Here is a 22,176-nt window from a genome sequence, read left to right on the forward strand (position 1 = left end):
AAGCCTCGTCCACTGAGTCTTGGCCGCGTGTAACTTTGTAATCTGTGATAATCTGTAGATCCGTCCAAGTCTTTGTCAGACCGCCATTGGATTCGCCGATGGGCGTCTTCTTCAAAGTCAATGAAGCGCCACCATCCATAGATCTTCCCCGGAAAGCAGACAGGGTACCGTATCTGTCGAACGGCAGATACCTCGCAGTAGCGGGTTATGGAACAACGGCGTGTCCCACCGGGGTTCTACCTCGGACAAAAGGTAGTGGTTCGAAGGACCGTTGTCCCTCGCGTTACGACCCTCTCATATCATCCCCCGTTTCTGATTCCATCACACACAACCCCAACTGCCGATAAGAAAGGTCCTATAATACCGCCCAGCTCGGTTGCATTTCCCATTTGCTCGTACCCTTCCCGCTCAGCCGTGCTGCCCTAGAACGTTCGATAAAAGGTAGGGAATCGAGGTAAACGTGTATTGATGCGCGGGCACTTCCGATGCTTTCCCGTGATGCCCAAAGCCCATTCTTCCTTTCTGAACCTGTTCTTTGCACTGTCTCACCGCCGCGACAAATGTCTTGAAAAGTGCCGCCCAGGGGTAGCACAAATTCCCGAATCTGGTGGTAATGCACCAGGTGGCATGAAACATTGACGCAGCAATGATCGGCGAGCCGCCAGCCAACAAAAATGCCAGGTAGAGCAGGGCCGCTCTCTCCGCACTGATTGCAGAACGTTGGCCTCTGGCTGGAATGCCGAACACGGCGGGTGTTGGGAAGAAAATGATCAAAGAAAACTAAAAAAAAAAAAAAAAAAAAAAAAAAAATAAAATAAAAAAGAAAGAAAAGAAAAGAAAAAGAAAAAGGAAGAAAAAAGCAAAACAAAACAATAAGGGAGGTTGTGTGTTATTTGGGGTGGTGAAGCTCGCGAAATCGAGATCGAGTCAACATTCTGAGCCTCTGTTTCGATCCATGGCGGGCATGCCGGCGCAGGAAAATGGCGCGGTTGCTGGATTGTGGTGGTGCGAGACTGCAACAGCGCATTTGAGCCAGAGTCCGGTGCCCGCGCGCGGCTCACTGTCATCTCACGGGAGGGACCGCTGCTGGTGTTCTCGAGCGAAACGACGAGACGCACCCTCCCTCTCTGAGGTTGGACTGTGTGAAAAAGGGCTCCCCGTCCTCGGTGATTTTGACCCCGGCCTATTGGCCACGGCTAAATTACGACGTGCCCGCAGAGCTGCAGCCAAGCCACGTAGTGCTGGGTCTCGCTACTGCGGATCTGCTGCTCTGTGTTTAGCTAGGGCGGCCTAATCAAGCCTCCGGCTATCTTGTCTCACCCTGACAGTGTACCCGCTACATCGGGCGGCGCACACGCCACCCAGCCAGGAAACAAGCACTGAACAGGCCCGATTGGGACGGGGCAGCCCAGCGTCTCTGGGGCGCATCACTCAATGAGTCGCGAGGAATCGTCCAAGGGTGCGGGCGACCTCCCCTGTCCGGTCAGCACGGGTGGGCGATAGCAGGGTACACCGCGCCCCCCATGATTTCCCCACAGCGACGCAAGTATTCGGCTCGCAGGCCTGTGGGGCCGGCTTGCCGCACGTCGCTCCTGGTCGCTCGCATTTGGCTGCGGGCGCTGGCCCTGGCTCAGCGCCTCTCCACTATTACGCCGGCCAAACCGCCGTGGTCCATCCATGGACCATCTCATCGTCGCTGCACGGCCAAACCTTCACCATCCACAATCTTCCCGACCCGGCCCCATTCTCATCCTCTCACGGATGAGTTGCGCTGCGCGATTCTGGGGACTTCAATTCCTACCCCCGCGCCATTGGTTTTCTCGGCCGTTCCCTTTGCACGGCGCCGACTCGGCCTTCTCATTTGGCGCTTTTCCGTTTGATTTCGGTGCGCGGCGGGCACGTCCATCTTCGCCTCTTTTCTCTTGTGGTTCCTTTTCCCCTTCTTCCCACTACCACCCCCACCCTTCCAAAACAGGCTCTTGATCTCGTCCTTCCCCCGTCCCGTCCCGACTCGCCCGGCCCTTCTTGATTCCATCGCTGCCGGTCCTCTCTGCACTCCTTCTCTCAATCGACCCAGAGCCGCCCGCTGCCGGGGCCCCTTAGTCCCGCACCTCGATTGACCTGGTCGCCCGACGCTTCCGCCCGGATCGCGCAGCTCGTTTTCCGTCTCTTGTTGGCGGCCTTTCCCGCATCGAGAACCGCGCAGGGAAAAGCCCGTGTTCGATCGTCTTTCGCAAAACAGGCGGCCCAAGGAGAGAGAAGGCCGTGGCCCACGCTCGTTACTGCGCGCCTTTCTCCCCATAGCCTGTCGGGCAATCATCGTCGGACCCGGTCGCTAGCAGCCCAATTCACGTCCGTCTTCCGACCAAGGTTATCCACGTCTCGTCGCGGCCGACGTCCTTAACAGCCCAGATGCTCCCAACATGACAAAGCTGCGATCGCGTCCTGCTGCCAACATCGACGAGTTGCCTTTCCTGACGACACTGCTGCGGTAGAGCAGGGAGACAAGTGTTGCGAACTCCCGTATGCGTCTGTTGCCTCTCGGACCTGTCCACCTCGTTCTAGGCTCTGCGTCGCCGCCATCGCCGCCGACTGGCAGCCCGAAAACATGGAGCCCCTACACATGACAGAATTCGGGTCGGACCGGTACCTGGAGAAGTTTCATCAGGCGCAAGCACAAGCAAATGCGCCGCCGGCAAGCGCGCCCGTTCCCGCTTCTGCATTCCCCCAGTCCCCCTTTATCTTACCCCTTCGGGGGTCAAATCTGTCGGAGACGGAAGAATCGCCCGTCAAACAGGGTGACCAGAAGCGCCCCGAGAAGAGAGGATTCGGCTTCCTGAGGAACAAGTTCCACGTCAAGAGTTCCACGGTCCCGGCCGCTAGCAGCGAGCCTTGTGAGCGACGACCCTCAACCGCCAAGCGGAGGTGAGTATTCGTCCAAGTTGACAGTTTCGTTTTGTACCTGCAAGCTAACGGTGTCCTCCTAGCCTCCCGTTCGATCAACTCTTTGCTGCCCTGCCTAATGAGCTGCAGGTGGAGATCATCGCGTCGCTCCCGCTTTCAGACGTGCTGAACCTACGGTTGGCGTCAAGGTCTCTGCACACTCTCGTATCACTAAACGAGGCGCCGATTACCCGCTACCACCTTGACCACCACGTGCCCGCGTACGCCAAGCGACTCTATCCGGCACCCGAGGGCGTCCCCCTAAACTTCCACTATCTCTGTGGAATCTGGCATCGGCTACACGTGGCCGCGAAATTGTCGTACTTGATGTGCGAATGGATATCCAAGGAACTATTCTTGAGGAACACGGAAGAGAAGAAGAGGGAGTTTGCCCCCCAACGGGAACGGATGCGGCGACGTCTCATACCGGTGCTGTTCACCGTCTTCCACTTCTTTGAGACTTATCGGAAACTACACCTAAAGTATCTCGCCGAACATGATGGAAACGGGTTGCTCAGGACGCCCTACACCGCCAATCCCATCGAGACGGAAATTCTGAACATGTATGATGACCGGACCCTGCTTCGGGTGCACGAACTCTTCCCTCTGGTATTATCGTCATTTTGCAGACGTCTCCGGCCCCCGTCCTACGTTGGCCGAGTCGAGCGATCGTTGAGGGGTTACCTGCGGGAGAAACCGCCTGACGAGGTACACGTCGCAATGCTCTGTATCGGCGGCCTACGCGAAGTGGAGAGGATCTGGGAAGTCAAGGGCTACAACGCTCGCCGGGCCGCTGTGGACCATTGGTATGGTTCCCTCACGCGGGACTTGTCCGAGCCGGAGCCGAAAAAGAAGCGAGGGATGCTAGGATTGAAGCGCAAGAAGTCTTCAGTCGCTGTGGGGAGGACAAGCACGAACGACACCATGAGCTCTCGAAATTCCAGCTCTACGAATGTCTCCCAAGGAAAGCTGCCGGAGAGCTTGGTGTTCTTGACCAGTCTAGCTGCCGGCATGCCTATGGGCCCGCTGGGCAAGGAGGAAGCCAAGTTGCTCATGCCCGACCTGCCCGTACTACAGAAGATCTGGATGGAGACGGCTGAGGCCATGATCCTGGACCGAAAAATCGTTGAGCGACCGTCAGACATTCGCCGCAACGCCCAGATATTTACCGAATTGATCCGCGAGGACTGTGTCGAGGACGAAGACCAGTGGCTGTACGGCACCGTCGCCCCCGAGTCTGTACGGCCGAACCTTGACGCGATCGAGGAGGATCCCCTTGAATAAACTATCCGACCGCGGAACTTCTTCCGCCGCGTTTTTCTCATATTCGCCTTTTTCTCGTTTTCTTTTGGTTGTTTTTTTTCCCCTTCACGGTCCCCGACTAAAGGGGTAGTGAGCAGCGGCCTTGAATCCGCCACGTCTTTTTCCTATCACACGTCAAGTTTGTCACGAAGCGATGACAGCTGACTGCAAACGCACCCTACGTATTTGGTTTTCTTTGTCGACCTTGGCTTTTCCAAAATCAAAAGGCATTTACAGGCGTTCTGGGGCTTTCTCACCCGATATGTGCGGGTGTCTCTGGCAAGAGATCAGCATGGCGAGCCGGGTGTATGCGGTCTTCCCCCTGTTGTATTTCCTGGGCCTCTCAGGGGAGGGAAAGGGGGTGTTTGTCTGGGGTTAACTTTGTGTTTCTTCTTTGCTTCCTTCTCTTTGTGCACTTTGGGATTCTGCTGCATGGCATTGTCAGGGACCTCATCGTCACAACACAAGGGGGTGTCTTTCGAAGGAGCCTCTCTTCTGCCTTATCGAATACCCCTTCCGTCGTAGTGGCTGGACGACCATAATAGACCGCCATCGGCTTCCAATGTTCTAATTCAAACACAATATTCACCCATCATCTGATCCAATGCGGGGTATCTAACATTGAAATGCAAGAGCCGTGTCGTCAGTGATTTATATCGTTTCTTGTATTACTTAAAGGCTAAGCTAAGCGCCCCTTCGCCTTGAAGGTAAAAATAACCTACAGTCATTCACTGCGTATGTTTCTCAAAAAAAAGGAAGGACCCTGAAGTCATTATATTTTGTACACCGCGTCGCGGGACGGACAACGAAAAAGCCCCACAATGTAGCCCGCAAGATACCCGGCAAATAGGTGACACCCCAACTCCGAGATGGCGACCCTTTCCCTCTCAACTCGAAGGACAACAAAGCGATTACCAGCCAGAGCATAGCTAATATGAGAAGAACCTAAGAAACGGCAACGCTCCTAGGAGACCAACCAGACACCATGCACAGACGACCGAAAGAGAAAAAGAGATAGGAAAAAAGAAAAAAAGAAAAGACAAGAAAGGCCGAATCCATCGAGAAACCCAAGCATCGGCCGTTTTCTCCACACCCATGTTCTCACGCAATCTTCCATGTTGACCCAAATATAAGAAAAGAAGGTGAGAAAAGCAGGACATTGCCGGTCCTCACCTCCGCCCGACTCCATAGTAGCGGTCGCCACTGCCCAGACCAGAGGTATCAAATGCCCCCAGACCGGTCGGCGCAAACGCGGATGCTGTGCTGGGCGGTGCCCGTACGCTTGCCGCGTTGACGCCGTAGTTTGCGTTGCTCAACGCCATCGCCCCTTGGTGGCCCGACGCGTCCAAGTGACCAGCCTCAAATAGGCCCCAGTCAGTAGCAGCAGCGTTCCCCGTGAACGTCTGGACACCGGCCAGTCCTTGCATGCTTTGAGTCGTCGAGTGGCTTGTGCTACCAGAGCGTTGTGGCATGCCGCCGGTGGATGTACCAAACGAGGGAGAATGGTGCTGTAGGCCGTGTGTACTGTTGGTCCGGAAGGAGGTGGCAACCGACGGCGTGACAGACTGGTTCCGTTGGCCATAAGAAGTGTTGCTGAGAGATGCGGCTTGGTTGCGATAAGTTCCATCCGTCGTGTTATAATTATTGTTCGCGGACGCACTGAACTGCGGGGACTGCTGCGCTGTGTACGAGCTGGTAGCTGCCGAGGTAGTTACGAGCTGATGTTGGTAGCGCTGCTGCTGGCTGGTTGAATACTGCTGCTGCTGGTTTGGCGCATACTGCTGTTGATTCGGAGCATACTGCTGCGGCTGGGTTGCGCTCGTCGGATACTGCTGGGCAGACGGTACCTGCGTGCTTTGCGAGTGTTGCTGTCCTCCTGGAAACTGTTGCGGTTGCGGCTGCGGCTGCGGTTGCTGCTGTGGTTGTTGTTGTTGTTGTTGTTGTTGTTGTTGCTGCTGCTGCTGCTGCTGCTGCTGCTGATCCGTCTGCGGGGACACATAATTTTGGTGTTGTTGTTGCGGCTGCTGCTGGTATTGGGCGTTCGTAGCACGGTTCTGATTATAGTGGTTTTGAGAAACTCTTGCCTGTTGCTGCGCGATTGACGGGCTGTTGGTCGCTTGCGAATTTGGTAGTTGTTGTTGCGGATTGGGGGATCGACTATGGGCAGTCGAAGCATGCTGCTGCTGCTGCTGCTGCTGATGCTGCTGCCTCTGCTGAAGTTGCTGCTGATGGTGGTGGTGATGTTGCTGGCCGTGTTTCTGTTGCTGATGTTGCTGGTGTTGCTGCGGCTGTGGTGGCAGTTGTTGCTGCTGCTGCTGCTGTTGTGGTTGTTGTTGTTGTTGTTGCTGCTGCTGCTGCTGCTGTGGTAGGCGACTTGATATGAGTTGTGTTGGATCTGTGCGGTTCTGAGAGGCCATCCCTTGCGTCTCAACCTCGGTATGCTGCTCCAACTGAGCTTGCAATTGCGCCTCGTAATTCTCCATCGTAGGAGATTGCACCTCGAAGTGGCTCTGATGAGGCGAGTGTATTGATGGTATCTGCGGCTCAGTAGACACTGACGTCGAAACCAGGGATGGCTCGGGCTTGTTGACTACTGCAGGAGAAGGAGCCGGGCCCGGTCTAGGGCTGGGATTCGGCGCTGAGTTTGGAGACAGCAGCCCCCCCGCAGAGACACTCCCAGGCCCTCCAGCCGCTGCCTCGTTACCCACCCGTCGTGGAAATCCTGGCTCTTTTCCCTTCCGCGGACGCTTAGGTGGAGGAGGCCCAGCAGATCCGGGTGGAGGCGGTCTCGAAGTACTTGGTGGCGTCGGTAAGGTGAGACCATTTACTTGTGGAGATGGGGGAGGCGGGTTATTCATATCAGGGTGAGAAAGACCGGCGTCTTTACCCCCCTTCCTTTTCCTTTTCTGCCCGGCATTGCTGGAATCCTTTGTTTGCGCTGGATTAGCCGTCGGTGGAGTGGGTACCGTCAGAACTTGCCCCTGAGAACTCTGAACCGTCTGCGGCACTTGGTAAGTCGGCGCTTGCGCCTGCGTAGCTGGTAAGCCCGCTAACGCGGCTGTTTCGGATCCTCTTTGCTGCTGTAATGCTGGTGAAGCTTCGCCCAACTGTGCTTGCGCCTGCTGCTTAGGCCCCGAACCCCTTGGCCTCCCGACTTTCCGCTTGACGGGCGCTGGCGTTGTTGAGTTGACGGCCGTAAAGGATTGGCGTGCCCCAGAGCCCTCCGGTAATTGGGCTGATTGCGGAATTTGCTGCACCAGGGGAGCTTGCGAGGACGCGTCCGGAGTCCGGGAAAACTGGGTAACTGCCTGTGATGTCTCCCCAGACATTTGCGAGGAACTCCCGGCCGAGTCCTTTGGCCGGTTCTTCGAACCTTTTGGACGACCCCGTTTCCTGGCACTCGATGCGCCCTCCGCTGGGGCGCCCCCGGTCGCAGGAGCCCCGGGCAAGGCTGTTCGAGCTGACGCACCTGGCATAGTAGCTGCACGCGGAGTTTCTGGTTGCGGCTGCGGGCTCGTGGCTTGGGCGAGGAGCATAACATTTGCATCGACATCATCCATGGCATCGTCATCAATGTCAACCCAGCTCTCGTCTGGAGCGTCCCCTTGCTGTCGCTGATTCGCGCTTGAAGAAGCCCTGATGGGCCCCTTCTTGACGCCTTTATCTCTCCGGGATTTCGTAGCTTTGCTCCCTTTCGGCCGGCCGCGCTTACGCCTGGTTGCTTCAGGCGTGTCAAGCTGCCGTGCAGCGTTTAAACTCTGCTGTCCAGAGTTCCCTCCCAACTTGGGAAATATCTCGGCAACCCAGCCTACAAAGAGGCTACCTGGGCCATTTGCCTCTGCGCTTTCGGGGAACGCACCATCTACGGGTGGCGGCGCTCCAGGGATGCCGCCGAAAAAAGCAAGCGCCTTACATATCTGGTCCACCACGAGAACTGGATGCAGACTCCTTAGCAGAGTCAACAAACGCGCCTGCTCAGACTTTGTCTCTTCGGGATTCAGGGGCGTACGGCGCTCGGGCTGGCTCGATGCAGAAGCTGGCGTTGAGGCGGGTATGAAGGGCTTGGCTACTGGCTCGTCCGGAACGTGTATGAACCGGCTCCTCCGTAGAGAGACGTAGCCATGTTCATAGGCACGTTTGGCCGCCAGCTCTGTACTTTCGCTAGTTCTCTTCGCCTCAGCATCGCGCTCTGCGGCCTCGCTCCTTCCAGCGACCTCCATATGCATCACACTGAAATTCCCCTTGGAGCCGTCGGTTTTTCCCTTGAGCTTGCTTGGTACGGGGTTGCGGATTCGGCCATCCCGATGGGGACCGCTCGAGGCGTCCTCGATACTAGCAATGGTACCAAAGCAAGATGCGGGTGCGGGTGGGGCTGTCGCTGCTGAGGCGCCGTTTAGCGTCTGCCTAGACGGTGCGGCATGGCTGGTAGAGGGAGGAAAAGACGATATTGCGCCTGGCTTAGGCACCGGAACAGGAGTCACTTTAGGAGCCGTCGCGGAGCTAGAGCGGCCTGGTGCAACCCCAACTATATTAGCAACGCCAGCTTCGCAGTCAGCGACCGACTCTTCCAAGAGAGAACCACAGAGCGGCTTACCTGACGACGTCTCCATCCCGAAGAGATCACGCCGCAAGACGGCCGCGGGCTCCGCTTGAACGAATGGGGATTTGTTCCGAGGTTCTCGGGTTGCTCTGACGAGCGCACCACTTGGGCTGGATGCTGCGGCGCGGCAGGGCTTGCGGTCAGGGCACAACCGACATGTTCGGTGGACGTCAAGGCCAAGGAGTTCCACAAACGGTCCGAGGACAGGATTGACAGCGAGAGAAGTCCGAATGAATGAAAACAGGCGTCGCGACTCCACTCGCCTAAGACGTGCGACGAGGATTGCCGCCGGAGGGCTTCACTGGGCTTGATCGCCGCAAACTCCAAAACCCCGAGTCGTAAGGAGGGAGGTAGATACAGCCACGCAACGTGCTCGATATAATTCGGGTCGGATGGCTGGCTGTGAGCACCTAATCTACCGCGCTCTACCCGAAATGGTCGAAGTTGCGGAAGGCGGTCCCGTGCGAGCTAGAGATGGCACGCTCGGCGGGAGAGGTGGGGGGAGACTCAGCCGCGCGGCTGAATGTGCGTCGACAGTCTCAAGACTATGTCGTTGATCGAGAGAAGACTGCCATGCCGGTTTCGCAGCCGGACTGCGATAGCTATTCAGAGAACGATATGCCGCTGGTTGCGAGAATTCGATGGTGTGGTGTGGTGGTGGGACTCCAGAATCCAAGGCATGACCAATGGCCTAAAAGCCGTAGCGACCCTTGGTGGCACTGCAGAAGATCGAAAGCCAGAGGTACCCCCCAACCAGTAGGGAAAGGGCGGAGAGCAAACGCCGTATGAACCTTGGAACGAAGATTTTTGAGGAAAAGCTCGACACTAACTCAGCTACTAGCTACAAACTGTCATTCAACAGCGAACTTACTCAAATCCTGAAAATCCTGTCAGGTCGCAGCGATTGGCAGTGCCTAAGGCTGTCTCCTCGTATATTACAGGCGCCAGTACTGTAATTACAGGATCCTACCGAGGCTCTGACGGGATGCCTGTACATACCGATTGGCATGGCTTGGGAATTACACAGAATTTCGCCAGAAAGTAATCTGTGCCTCGAGTAAGGTTAAGGGCAACCAGGGGCAGGCAGAGCTCCCCACTTTCGGGTGTTGGAGGTGTTCCAACATCATCGATCCAACGCGCGGCACAAGCTCACCACCAAACTCTCGCCCATCAGATATCCCCTCATTTGCGCTGTTGCTCGCGCTCACTTTCTACCCATTAAACTCCTCCGCGCTCTGATCCGCTGCTTTCATCTCTCCAGTCCCCGAGTGACGTCTTCCTGTAAGCGAACTGCACCAGTCAACACGTCCCCACTCCGCTGCAACCATCGGTCCAGCAAGCCCACCCCGCGGAACAAACCGCAACACCGTGAGAGCCATCCCTTACTTTGGCCCTCTGGTGCCACGCTGACGACAAGTCGCCTGCTAGCCGTCCGTCCTTCGCTAGCTCCGAAGCATACCGGTCACCCACTCACCACGCTGTTGCGATCGACCATGCAGCCAGCTCAATACGCGCTTGTCTCACTCCCGCTCCGAATCTTCGACGATGATCCCATGACAGCACTGGCCGCCACGGTCGGGCGGGATAATGGCGAGACCCTACCGTTTTCAATACCATCGTTCAAGATCGGCACGCTCGACGCCCTCGTGCAGCACGCAGACGACCTAGCCAAGCTCAATGCAACCTGCGAGGCAGCTGTCGCAAAGGTGGCCGATTCCCTCAGAAGTATTCTCGACGGTGATGAAGACAAAGCGGCGCAACAGAAGATGGTCAATGACAGTAGGCATTCGGATCCCCAGCCGGCCATTCAGGCGTCGCATGTCTGACCGAAGATCCACAGAACCCACAGACCATTATCTGCGCTCCTTCCAATGGAACAAGGTCCGATACGCAGTCGACAGGCCGTTGGGAGAGTTGATCGAAAACTTGCAAAAGGAGCTGCAGACTATCGACAACGACGTCAAGGCCAAGTTCAACCAGTACAACGGGGTCAAGACCACCTTGGCCGCACTGCAAAGAAAACAGACGTAGGCTTGCGGGAACTTTCAACTCGTCCGCCGCCAGTGGAGGCGCTAAATCTGCAAATAGGGGAAACCTTTCGACCAAGTCGCTCACGCCCATCGTTGACCCTAGCCTGCTTGTGCAGGACTCGGAGTACCTGGAAACCCACCTCATCGTGGTGCCAACGAACGCGCGCAAGGACTTCCTCCGAAGCTACGAGACGTTGGCCCCCATGGTGGTGCCGCGGTCGTCTATCCAGGTCGCCCAAGATGACGAGTTCACGCTATTTGCGGTAACAACGTTTAAGAAGACCAGTGCCGAGTTCCTGCAAAAGTGCCGCGAGCAGAAATGGACGCCTCGCCAGTACAAATACGTTGAGGGCGGCAAGGAAGAGGAGCAGCGCGAACTTGACCGCGTCACCAAGGAGGAGAAGAAGGTTTGGGGGGAGGCTCTGTGGCTGGGTCGGACGGGGTGGAGCGAGACCGTCATGATCTGGGCCCATGTCATGACATTGCGAGTGTTCGTCGAGACGGTCCTAAGATACGGCTTGCCGTTAGAATTCGTATGCGCACTCGTCAAAGTAAGATCCGAATCGTACTCCAAATTATTTCGCCTCGGCTGACATGGTCCCAGACTACCCCTAAGTTGGCCAAGAAGGTCAAAACAGCCCTAGACTCGGCATATTCTTACCTCGGCGGAAACGCGTTTGGAAGAGACAAGCGAGGTCGGGTGACGAAAGACGACGCATCGCTCACGTCCGAGCTGGCCGCCGCAGGACTGGGCTCTGGCGAAGGCAACGAGTACACGGCATATGTGTATTATGAGATTGATCTTCCTTAGTAAGACCGGGTTCATGCCAAATGGCTGCGGAATCTTGCGCCAAGTTCCACTCCTAACCCCATCGTTATATAGACCAAGCCCCATCAAGCCGGATAATAAGACATGCTCAGTCTCCCCCGGCGGGCGCCTTCATCTTGTTTCCTGCGTCTGAGTGATCAGGCCCTTTTCCGCCAAGTAATCCACAATCTTCCGGACGCATTCTTCGACGCTCAGTTGGTCCGTTCGGATGGTGATCTCGGGCGCTTCGGGCGCCTCATAAGGCGCTGAGATCCCGGTAAAGTCCTTGATCTCGCCGGCCCGTGCCTTCTTGTACAGACCCTTGGGATCCCGCTTCTCGGCCTCCTCCAGGGGTATGTCGACAAAGACCTCAATGAAGGGCAGGGGGTCATCGCCCGCTTGTGAGGACTGGGCATGCAGGTCACGCGCGATCTGTCGGTCCGCGCGGTAAGGAGAGATGAAGGATGTTAGGGCGATGGTGGAGGAGTCAGCAAAAAGCTTCGCGACCTAGCGGTGGAGTTAGCAGAGAGACGAGAAAACGAGCTGCCGAGTGCACGCGAGAAGAGCAGATATCCGATACATACCTCAGCAATGCGACGGATGTTCTCGTTACGATCCTTCTCCGAAAAACCCAGGTCCTTGTTCAGCCCGAAGCGCACATTGTCGCCGTCGAGCCGGTAGGCCGCCAGGCCAATGTGAAGCAGGTGCTGCTCGAGGGCCGTCGCAACCGTTGACTTGCCGGAAGCCGATAACCCGGTGAACCAGACGGTAAAGCCGCGCTGGCGGCGCAATTGGTTCCGCTCGTGCCGCGTGAGCGACGGGTGCCAGGTGATGTTGCTGCTTTGCCCTTTAGTCTCTGTAAGGTATCACCGGCTTTGACATGGGATGAATGTGGTGTCCGAGAGTCCCGCCGGCTGGCCGCCGTGGGATTGGTGGGGCGGAAGGCGGGGCAGAGGCGCGCAAGAGAGCCAGTAGGTACTTACGTCGCCATTTCCTGTATCTAACACCCCTTAAAAGCCAACACACAAGTTGATAGTAGTGTCCAGCAGGGATGCGGAAAATACAACTGAGTGAAACGCAGGGTGGAAAAGTAACAAAAAGTTAGGCAGCAGGCTGCGCTGATTTTATGGATGTAGAGGCCTAATGTCGCAAAAGAGAGAGAGACAAGTGGGGCAGCACCGATCGCGGCCACAGGTGCCGCCGTTCCCGCCGGCCTCCGACGGAACGACTCGGGCTGTTCTCCGGTCCGGGGTGGGGTGAACCAGCGCATGCGCCGTCTCAGGGGTAGATGGCGTCATTTTAGTCGGCGATTTGCGCAGAAAACTCGACACGCCACCATTGTTCTATGCTCTCTATTTCTAGGGTGCCCGGTGCAGGCAGGTAACAATGCACCCACACGCCGGAACTCCACAGCACTCTGTATCCGTGCTAAGCTCCCTCTATGCTCTACTACTCTATATCGGCAATCTTTTTCGGTCACCGATGCCATCGCGCTAAAAGTCCGGGGTTATATACTGTCGACAGACCTAGCTCACCGGGTAGACCTTTGCCATCATCTAATTTTTAGAAGGAAAAGAATTTCGATCAGCAACAGAGAGTCACGCACAGCGGATTATGGCAGACGCCAGCATGTATAGGGGAACGTACTGATGCCTGCCTGGGCGAGATGTAAAGGGCGCTCGCCGTTGCCAATATGGTTGGCTCCTGGCCCTCCTCGGTAGGAAGCGTCTCAATATGGCCTTCGACCCACGCTTTTCTCCCCTGCGCTTTGACAGTTGTGGCCCGGAGCACCAAATACTGGTCCGCCATGGCGGGTGCCTTGTAATTGATCTCCAGCTTTGCCGTCATGCCCATGTTGAAAGGCAAGACCGGGAAACAGCACCTCGCCAAGCCCTCATCCAGCATCGTGGCCAAGAAACCGCCATGGATAATGCCCATGTGACCACAGAGATCTGTTCCCACGTGCGTTATTTGCACGTAGCTCTTGCCGGTTCGTTCGGTCCAGCTAAACGGCGGGATGACCATCTTCCCAGGGCCTATCAGGGTGCCGCCCGTCAGGTTATGCCTCCGCCATGACGGGGGAATCTTCATATGCGGGCGCGATTCGATAAAGTCAGGGTCGGCTCGGAGGGATGCGACTAGCGGGTGCGAGTTGATATACTCCTCTTTTGTCTTCGACTCCTCGTCCTGCGCCGCGAAGAGGTCAAGGCTGCCAGTGTCGCTTGGAGGCGACAGGATCGCCGCCGCTGATTCATACGCAGGCGCTGCGGCCATGATGAAACCGAATGTGGTGAAGAGTACGATCCGGCCGGTGATGGAAGCTGCTCTGCGGAAAAAGGGCGCGCGGCCAACTACCGGTGCGGCGGCGCCTGCGTCTGGGGTTTAACACAATCCAGGAAGTCAGCCGACTAAACACAAGACGATGACACCGTGAATGGGACGGATTACCGGCTGAGGTCGTGAAAGTACGAGGAGTTGGAGTTCGGGAACAACGGGGGGGGGAAGCTAGCGGAAGACTACGCACACGGCGGCGCGAGGTGGAAAATAACCGAGAAGACATCCTCGCAGGGCGGAGCAGCGACGAACGGGGTCTCGGTTGCCTTTTGCGCGGTGGGATACCGGCTATCGCGAAGCAATCGGCCGGTGAGTCCAGGGGCGGACCCACCTCTCTCCAGTCAGCGAGACTTTCACGGGCATACGGATCACACATCACGGTTTCGGCACACACATACCTAGTAGCAAATCGGCGCGCCCTGTTCTGAGGTGTGTGCCACTTCCCGCAGCCGCACCACATCCGGATGCGCCCGACTCCTATGCTTCCGTGGGCAACGCACAATCGGAAACGCCGGCTCCTCGAGGCAAAGCAAATGTCGTTCTGTATGGTTTTGGCAGATATCGCATGGTAAGCTAAGGGACCTTTCTTATGGCCGCTGACCGGGATTACGCTTCTAGAAGAAATCCCGTCCCATGCATAAATCCAGCCTCGGCTTCTCGCCCTTGCTGATTAGATAACAGATCACTAGGTCCCACAAACGCGTTTCCTTATAGGAGTGGTTCCCAGCACTTACCCTTCAATAGTAGGTCGCGCTACGGGCCATACTGTAGTCATGGCATACTTGCTTTGCCTTCTCTATAAGGCATATTATCCCATCTACTACCAGGGACATAGAACAGGAGGCAAACGGAAGCTATGAGGCGCTCAGATACGCCCGATGTCAGCCACTTGACCACTTGACATGGGAGGCGACACTCCCCAGGTATCCGCCTGAGTCTATAAGGTAAACTTGAGCTCTGTCATCGTTTCCCGAAATATAGCGGTCTATCTCTTGTGAGCGTGGGGAGTGAGAGTCAAGGTTGGGGGGAAACGACGCATGATTACCAGAGTGGAGTATTGAGCTCTGAGACGTGATGCATGAGGTACCTTGGTACCACGCTTCACGGAGAGACGGATCCCTTCCCCGCCGACTCCTGGAACTGACGCAACCAAGCCAGCATCGACAACAACTGTGCAAGTTCCAACACCGGCTGCCTGGGCGACACCAAGCATCCATCTACCACGGGTATCGGACTGAACTAACAGCATCAGGAATGGTGAGCACATGATGCCGAAATTTATAGACTGGATCGCTCCCTTCCGGGGTCTCTGCTAACACAACCAACCCGGCCCATCCAGGCAACCGCAGACACAGTGGACCTCAGTGAATCACATGCGCCAAAGGAAGAGTCCATCAATGTGTTCAGGCAGATTGAGCACGAGCTAAAGAAGACTCTGGTGCATCTGCGCCACGAGCACACCAGTGAGCTAACTATCTTACCCTTGTGCCCTCTTCCCTCACCCTCTGCAACCAGGCCAGGCACGTTGCTCACGCCTCGCACGCAGAACACGAGCCAGAGTATTTTGCCGCCGTCAAGCACCTCAGTGACGCGCAGCTGGCAGGCTTCGGACCTGACGACTTGCAAGAAGTACGCGTGGCCGTCTCCGCCTACGGGGTGCATCTGTTCGGCAAGGTGCGCATTCCAGCCATGCCCGACGACGGCCCGGCTTATATCCACTTCCGTGCCTTTACCGGTGGTCCTGATGACCAGGCCTCGCTTCACAGCATCCGTACGTATCCACCCAGGAGAGAGGTTGGCGTTGGGAGCGAGGTGCTAAGACTATACTGACACACTCGAGCCCAGACACGGAGGACAAGGAGGAGCCGGATGGAGGACACACCTTCCGGGCCATCTTCACAAAGAACGACTCGCTTGAGTGGTTCGACACCTAAGGTAGAGCATGAATCGACGCTGGGCGTCTTTGACTAGAGTTGTGCTTCGCGAGTCTCGATGACCAACATAAAGTCCTTCTTCTACAAGACTTTGCAAACCGAAGCTCCCACGTGTGTTTTGTTGATCCAGGCAAATGAGAACGCAACCGCGATTCCCGCCCGCCCTTTAGTCATCCAAATCGTCTTCTGCAGCCAACATCTCAGCATAGTCATCAGCCGATGCAAACGTCGGAAGGCTCTTCATCTCCTTCCTGCTAAGTCTGCCCTTGCGGCCCTCCTTACTAGATGGCGCCTTTCCAACCTCACGGCCAGCCTCGTCCACGCTCGCGCCAGCCTCGTCGCTCCCTTCCGAGTCATCAAAGATTCCTTCAAAGCCAGCGTCATCCTCGGACATCTCCTCATCGGCATCGGGCCCATCGACTTCCATATCGTTGTCCGAGTAGTCATAACCGTCCAGATCCGCATCAGAGTCTTCACCGGCATCTGGGCCTTCGACATTTGGTTGCGAGTTGGCCAAGGCCTCCCAAATCTCTTCTTCGTCAGCTTCATCCCCTGGCCCAGACTGGTCCTCAGCCGCCTTCTTGGCACGCGCTGTTTCTCCCGGTTTGCCGATGCGGGCAAAGTACTCGTGGAAGAAGACATCCTCCGCCGAGACCTGGTCCAGTTTAAGATTCCAGAACGACGAAGAGTTGACGATCGGCTGCTGCCTCGCGCTGGCCTTGCTAGATACCACAATGTGCGCTGCACTGCCGGAGGCATGGACCGGCTGCATGATGGAACCGCCACGTTTAGATTCCTCGGCCTTGGGGTTGCGGTAGACGAACTTATCAAGAAAGTGCATGAGAGTGTGACTGGCCAGATCCGGTTTTGGTAGTGCCTTCTGCCGGACCAACAAATTCATAGCAAATACGCAGACGGAGGGGTGGTAGTGGGAGAGGAAAGGCACCTATGCTCTATCAGTCAATCGAGTTCACCAACCATAGTGATTATTTTGTTTTTTTTAAAAAGTTGGTTGGTTGTTATTGGGGGGGGGGGGGGGGGGAGTAGTGGTGGTGTTCCCAGAGCCAACTTACAAGTTCCCACAGGCAACTACGATGTGCGTTGCTATGCTCAGGGTCCCGTTTTCGGCCATCATACACGGCACAGTGTCTGGTGCCCATCCCAGATATGTCTTGCGAGCCGCTGTCCGCTTGAGGTTCATCTTCCCGAACGTCCTTATACATCTCTTCGCCATCGTCATCGTCATCTTCGGGCTCATCCAGTAGCGTATGGAGGTCGGGGAAGGTTGCTTGCAACTCGGCGATCAGGAAGAGGATGCCGCACGTGAATGACGGCTGATGCAAGCTTAGGATCTGGATCAGTCTCTTGACAAAGGCTTTGACCCGGCGAACATCCACGTCATTCTTCATTGCCCGGTATAATAAGTTGAGGTACAGGGCGTGTTTAGACGAGGTGATGAGTCTGGGGTCCAGAAGGGATTCATAGAGGGTCCGGTAAAACCTGTCAACAGCGAGCTGCTTCGACGTCGCCAGCTGCTGGATGAGCATCAATGCCTGCACGCTGGTGTTAAAGTTAGAGGAATGAGTTATCCTGAACAGTGTGTTAAGATGCTTCTCCAGGGTCGAGTCATCGGCGGTGGCAAACGGGATGGCCCGGTTCACGCCCGTGAGCAGAGACGAGATAAGTTTCTGGGCCGTCTCTTGCTCATTTCCGGGAGCCGCTGCGCTGCGCTCCCCCCGCTTTCGTGACTTCTTCCGGGTGGCGCTCTTTTCGTTGTCACCACCCGGAACCGCAAAATCACCCAACGACCCGCTCTTCAGGAGGGCGAGAAAGGCGTCAAAGTAAATACGAAGCAACGTGTCCGCAATGACTGGTTCTTTGGTGCTCAGGATTGTTTGATTCAGGGTGTTGATGGCAGAGTACCTGGTACGTAAACTCTGGCCGGGCTTCAAAAGAACCTCCTGTTCCACGGTGCTGATGACGATCGCTTTCATCCCTGGGTGGACGTTCAGCAGTTGTAAAAGGAGGTACGATGCCCTCGAAGCAATCTTTCGCTCGCGGTCGCCGAGCTTGTCGACCAGCAGCCGTAATAGATTAGCTTCTTGCTCTGGCTTGCTCTTGAGTAACCCAAACACAAAGTCGAGAGCCCGTGACCTAGAGTACTCGATCTCATCTGAGCACCAAATTTCGAGTAACTGAATGATGCGAAAATATGCACTTTTGAGCCAGTCCTCATATACCCAGACCATCAAATGAGTCTTGGTCAACTTTCCTGGGAGTTTTTGCCCTTGTGTCCAGGGCGATTGTCCCTGCCGGGCCAACGCGCCGAGCAATCCAGGCTGGCTATTGAAGGGACGGAGGCGGCGATCATAAGGAAGCAGGTTTCCATTCCCTAATAGGTCGACGAGAGCTCCCAGAGCCGCAATTGCCTGGCCGCGGCTCTTTTTCCCAGCTAAGGTTATCAGGCTCTCAAAAGCTTTGCGGCTATGAAGCGGTGACTCCTGGATCGACAGGGTCAATGCAGAGACCTTGTCCGACAAAGTTCCGGATGACATGATTGTTGACATGAACTTTTGTGACGAGGTAGAAGCTTGCATAGCGGTATAACTGGCCGAATCTTGCTCCAAGAGCGTCTCTGCATATGACTTCAGGTTCGCGACGGAAGTGGCGTGGTGCTTGAGGCTCTCCAAGGTGTGCGTTGGCAGTTCATCCAAGACCACACTATGCCAGTCAGGGCGAGGCTCAAATATCTGGAGAGTGTCAGAAAGGGATTCTTGATCCCATGAGTGAGCCAACGCCCAGCAAAGAGTGCTTACTGACCAGTTTCCCAGACTGATTACCGTGTCGGGCTTCCTGCGGCGGAAGTGTTTTCTTCACAGCACCTTCCTCCTCTTCACTGTCGTCCTCGTGCCCGCTGCTGTGCATGTCTTCCACGCCATCGGAATCGTCGGTAGCGGGGTCTCGTTCATCTTGGTGAAAGTTGTGAAAGCCCAGGCTGGATGCGAATTGTGCAAGCTCAACCTTCAATGACTTGTCCACAAGCGTCTCGGCTGCTGGCGTCTTCGATTTTGGCGTGTCGTCGTCTTCGTTGCCAGAGTCGACATTGGCGACCAACTCCAGGTCGGCTTCATCCCCTCCAAGCGCTAGAATCTCGTCAAGAAGGGTATGCTGTTTGTTCTTCCGCCCTTCACCATGAGCCCCTTTCGACTTGAGCCCCGCGGGGCTGGTCTGGCGTCTCTTCGAATCGGGCCCATCGTCATTGTCACGCTGGCGCTTCCTCTTAACAGGCTCCTGTTTCTTCGAATGGGCGAGTGACTTATCGATTTTGCTCGTCAGATGGGCGAGTGCGGCCTCGTCAAAAGTCGGCTTTTCTGCCTTCTTGTTCTTGTCCTTTGTCCGTTTGGAGCCCATTGCTGCCACTATCTCTATCGCAAAGAGATGAGTAGCCCTGTGTTTGGGCGCAAAGAAGCACAGTGATATCGTTCATGGACTGGGGCGTGGGGGGAAAGAGGAAAAAAAAAAAAAAAAAAAAGAGGTTGCAAGCCCCCTGCAAGTTGGGGTTGGGGAGGGGAGTCCTCCATACCCCACCGCCCCACACCAGTACCCAAAAACCAGGGTCCTCACAGCCAAAACTACGGTCGAGTAACATCGTTTAGTACATTACACCTCTTCTCCGAACCGCGTGTAAACCGCTTTGCTCGCGGATGTGCAAACTCGCGTTTTTCCTGCCCCAGTAAAGACAAAATATGCTTTCAAGCTACGCGCCCAGTTGCCAATGACCCTGACCTGCGTAGAAGCATCCCTCCAGACACAACCACGAGCATGGCGGTCCCACCAGTAGCCCGCCTCTCAAGAGTGTGGTTTCCGAGCGGCGGGATCGCCGCCTCCGGGGTCGAGGATGCTTACTCCAAGCTAATCCGTGCTGGTTTCTTACGCCAGGCGCACTCGGGGGTATTTCACATGCTCCCCCTAGGACGGCGAGTTCAAGACAAGGTCGAGGGACTCGTCGCGCGCCACATGGAGGACCTACTTGGTAAGTTCTCCCCCCCGTTCATAGTCGTAGCCCGGACACGCGAAAAGACTTACCACTCCTCCGTGGACGGCCGATAGCTGCATCCAGAGTATCACTGTCTTCCATATCCGCCGAGGCTCTGTGGGAGAAGAGCGGCCGCCTAGAGAACGTCGCGTCTGAGGTTCGTTCTCAACCGTCACGGCCTGTGTCTTCCGCAGCATGGCAGTTTCACGCTGATAGCGTATACCTTTCCGTAGCTCTTCAAGTTCTCCGACCGCAAGGGTGTGGCGTATCTGCTCGCTCCTACGCATGAAGAAGAGATCACTTCGCTCGTGGCCCGGACAGTCAAGTCGTACAAGGAACTGCCCCTTCGGTTGTACCAGATCACGCGCAAATACCGGGATGAGTTCCGTCCGCGGCACGGCCTCCTCCGCGGGCGAGAGTTCATTATGAAGGATCTGTATACCTTCGACATCAGCGTCCAGTCGGCTCTCGAGACCTATGACAAAGTGCGGGCTGTCTACTCCAAGATCTTCTCCGACATGAAGCTGCCCGTGCTAGCAGCCAAAGCCAGCTCCGGTGACATGGGAGGCGACCTCAGTCACGAATACCACCTACCGACGCCGCTTGGAGAGGACCGCGTCGTCAGCTGTGATAGCTGTGATTATGTGGTCAACGAAGAGATAGTCGATTCAGTCATATCCGAACAAGCCCCTGCCGACACGCCAATCCAAGTCTGGCGAGGCATCACCAGAGACAGAACTAAGTTGGTCAATGTCTGGTACCCAAGATTCGCGAAACCACTTGGCGGCGGAGGATTACGCGAGTATACGGACCAAGACATCAACTTCTCTGCCGTAAAGTCCGTCGTGCCTGATCTAGACGCCGGGGTGGAGAATGCCCTCGCCTTTTGGGCCGCCGCAACTGCCGCGGATACGGGAACGGCGAACGAGGTTATCAATATTGTGGACATTCGTCTTCCTCCCTCCCTAGCTAAGAATCCGGGCGACAATGCACCGACGGTCTCGAGCTGGCCAGCAGCCCTACACCGGCCATTGCTCGTCTCCTCCTACCATGGTTCAAGCAACGTCTTGCGGATCCGCACCGGCGACAAGTGCCCTCAGTGCGTATCAGGTACGTTGAGAGTAGAAAGGGCGATGGAACTCGGGCATACTTTCTTCCTTGGGACGAGATACTCGGAGCCGCTCGGGGCCGTGGCGTCCATACCCCCGTCTGGGCAACCTGTTCCCATGCAGATGGGTTGCCATGGAATTGGCATCTCACGCATCATCGGTGCCGTCGCCGAGCATCTGGCTGACAGGACCGGACTGAACTGGCCCGTCGCCATAGCTCCGTATTCATGTGTTATTATAGCTGGCAAGGACGCCAGTGACGAGGATGCTATGCAGGTGTACCACCAAATCAGCGGTGCCTCGGGGGCCCGGAATCAGTTCCTCGATCTGGCGCTGGACGACAGGCAGAGACCTCTTCCATGGAAGCTGACCGATGCGGACCTCATCGGCTTCCCCGTAATCGTGCTGCTTGGGAGGGAGTGGCGTGGAGCGAAGCGGGTGGAAGTGCAGTGTCGGAGGCTAGGGATGAAGCAGGCCGTCGACTTAGGGGATCTTCCGAGCGTCATCGGGCAGCTGCATGCGTTGTTGTAGCCACCCCCAGCGGGTCATGTACTGCCGACAACTCATGTACAGTGATGGAGTTATTGTATTATTAGCCAATAGACTACAATCATGTGGCGGAGACCTTGGCAGCGGCGTCTTTCGCCAGGCCACCTCGTTCCCCAGATACTCGCCTACTATAAACGCCGATTAGCTGTTACCCACACCAGCAGTGCAAATCAACGGCAGTACCCAACGGCAACAGCAACCGCACCGTGACAAGCTATGAATTGTACAAATGATTGCCTGGACATCCTGGGGGCAGCAGCCGTTGCTTAACTTCTATATGCAACTCAGCCTCATCTTCCAAGTGGCTGACCCGTCTTCTCACGACAACATAGTCAACACATTGATTTTCGGCCTTGATCGGCTCGCCACGAACCTCCCGTGGGTCACAGACCAGGTAGTAAACGGAGCTTCCGGTGGAAGTCAGGGCAAGCTGGCCAGCCTCCAAATCATCCCACTCAGCACTGCACCGAGCCTAGCGGTGCGAGACCTCCGGCACGAGGAGTTAGTGTCAACGAATGGATGACCTCATGC

At 56.2% G+C, this 22,176-nt stretch overlaps 8 protein-coding genes across 8 annotated transcripts; 4 read left to right on the forward strand and 4 right to left on the reverse strand.

The window, feature by feature from the left end:
• Positions 1-2,608: 2,608 nt before the first annotated feature.
• MFIFM68171_01379 (F-box involved in pathogenicity) lies at positions 2,609-4,227 on the forward strand (the record flags this gene model as incomplete). The annotated part of the gene is made up of 2 exons (XM_071056801.1): positions 2,609-2,925; positions 2,988-4,227. The coding sequence occupies 2 exons, from the start codon at positions 2,609-2,611 to the stop codon at positions 4,225-4,227; spliced, it is 1,557 nt and encodes a 518-aa protein (XP_070912902.1).
• Positions 4,228-5,414: 1,187 nt separating this feature from the next.
• MFIFM68171_01380 (DNA binding domain with preference for A/T rich regions-like protein) lies at positions 5,415-8,855 on the reverse strand (the record flags this gene model as incomplete). The annotated part of the gene is made up of 2 exons (XM_071056802.1): positions 5,415-8,755; positions 8,840-8,855. 2 exons carry the CDS (start codon positions 8,853-8,855, stop codon positions 5,415-5,417), a joined length of 3,357 nt encoding a protein of 1,118 aa, XP_070912903.1.
• A 1,483-nt stretch (positions 8,856-10,338) lies between these two features.
• On the forward strand, positions 10,339-11,686 carry VMA5 (Vacuolar ATP synthase subunit C; the record flags this gene model as incomplete). Its single annotated transcript, XM_071056803.1, has 4 exons — positions 10,339-10,624; positions 10,686-10,872; positions 10,934-11,426; positions 11,480-11,686. The coding sequence occupies 4 exons, from the start codon at positions 10,339-10,341 to the stop codon at positions 11,684-11,686; spliced, it is 1,173 nt and encodes a 390-aa protein (XP_070912904.1).
• Positions 11,687-11,815: 129 nt separating this feature from the next.
• MET14_1 (Adenylyl-sulfate kinase) lies at positions 11,816-12,953 on the reverse strand (the record flags this gene model as incomplete). The annotated part of the gene is made up of 3 exons (XM_071056804.1): positions 11,816-12,190; positions 12,268-12,530; positions 12,863-12,953. The coding sequence occupies 3 exons, from the start codon at positions 12,951-12,953 to the stop codon at positions 11,816-11,818; spliced, it is 729 nt and encodes a 242-aa protein (XP_070912905.1).
• Positions 12,954-13,209: 256 nt separating this feature from the next.
• Positions 13,210-13,957, reverse strand: MET14_2 (Adenylyl-sulfate kinase; the record flags this gene model as incomplete). Its single annotated transcript, XM_071056805.1, has 2 exons — positions 13,210-13,239; positions 13,331-13,957. 2 exons carry the CDS (start codon positions 13,955-13,957, stop codon positions 13,210-13,212), a joined length of 657 nt encoding a protein of 218 aa, XP_070912906.1.
• Positions 13,958-15,271: 1,314 nt separating this feature from the next.
• Positions 15,272-15,951, forward strand: MFIFM68171_01384 (SnoaL-like domain-containing protein; the record flags this gene model as incomplete). The annotated part of the gene is made up of 4 exons (XM_071056806.1): positions 15,272-15,274; positions 15,357-15,480; positions 15,564-15,788; positions 15,863-15,951. 4 exons carry the CDS (start codon positions 15,272-15,274, stop codon positions 15,949-15,951), a joined length of 441 nt encoding a protein of 146 aa, XP_070912907.1.
• A 166-nt stretch (positions 15,952-16,117) lies between these two features.
• MAK21 (RNA-binding ribosome biosynthesis protein mak21) lies at positions 16,118-19,362 on the reverse strand (the record flags this gene model as incomplete). Its single annotated transcript, XM_071056807.1, has 3 exons — positions 16,118-16,897; positions 17,025-18,701; positions 18,772-19,362. 3 exons carry the CDS (start codon positions 19,360-19,362, stop codon positions 16,118-16,120), a joined length of 3,048 nt encoding a protein of 1,015 aa, XP_070912908.1.
• Positions 19,363-19,773: 411 nt separating this feature from the next.
• On the forward strand, positions 19,774-21,627 carry MFIFM68171_01386 (proline--tRNA ligase; the record flags this gene model as incomplete). The annotated part of the gene is made up of 3 exons (XM_071056808.1): positions 19,774-19,984; positions 20,062-20,144; positions 20,221-21,627. The coding sequence occupies 3 exons, from the start codon at positions 19,774-19,776 to the stop codon at positions 21,625-21,627; spliced, it is 1,701 nt and encodes a 566-aa protein (XP_070912909.1).
• Between the last annotated feature and the right edge of the window lie 549 nt (positions 21,628-22,176).

Source organism: Madurella fahalii, assembly GCF_045866475.1.
Source record: "Madurella fahalii IFM 68171 DNA, scaffold_1, whole genome shotgun sequence".
NCBI lineage: Eukaryota > Fungi > Ascomycota > Sordariomycetes > Sordariales > Madurella > Madurella fahalii.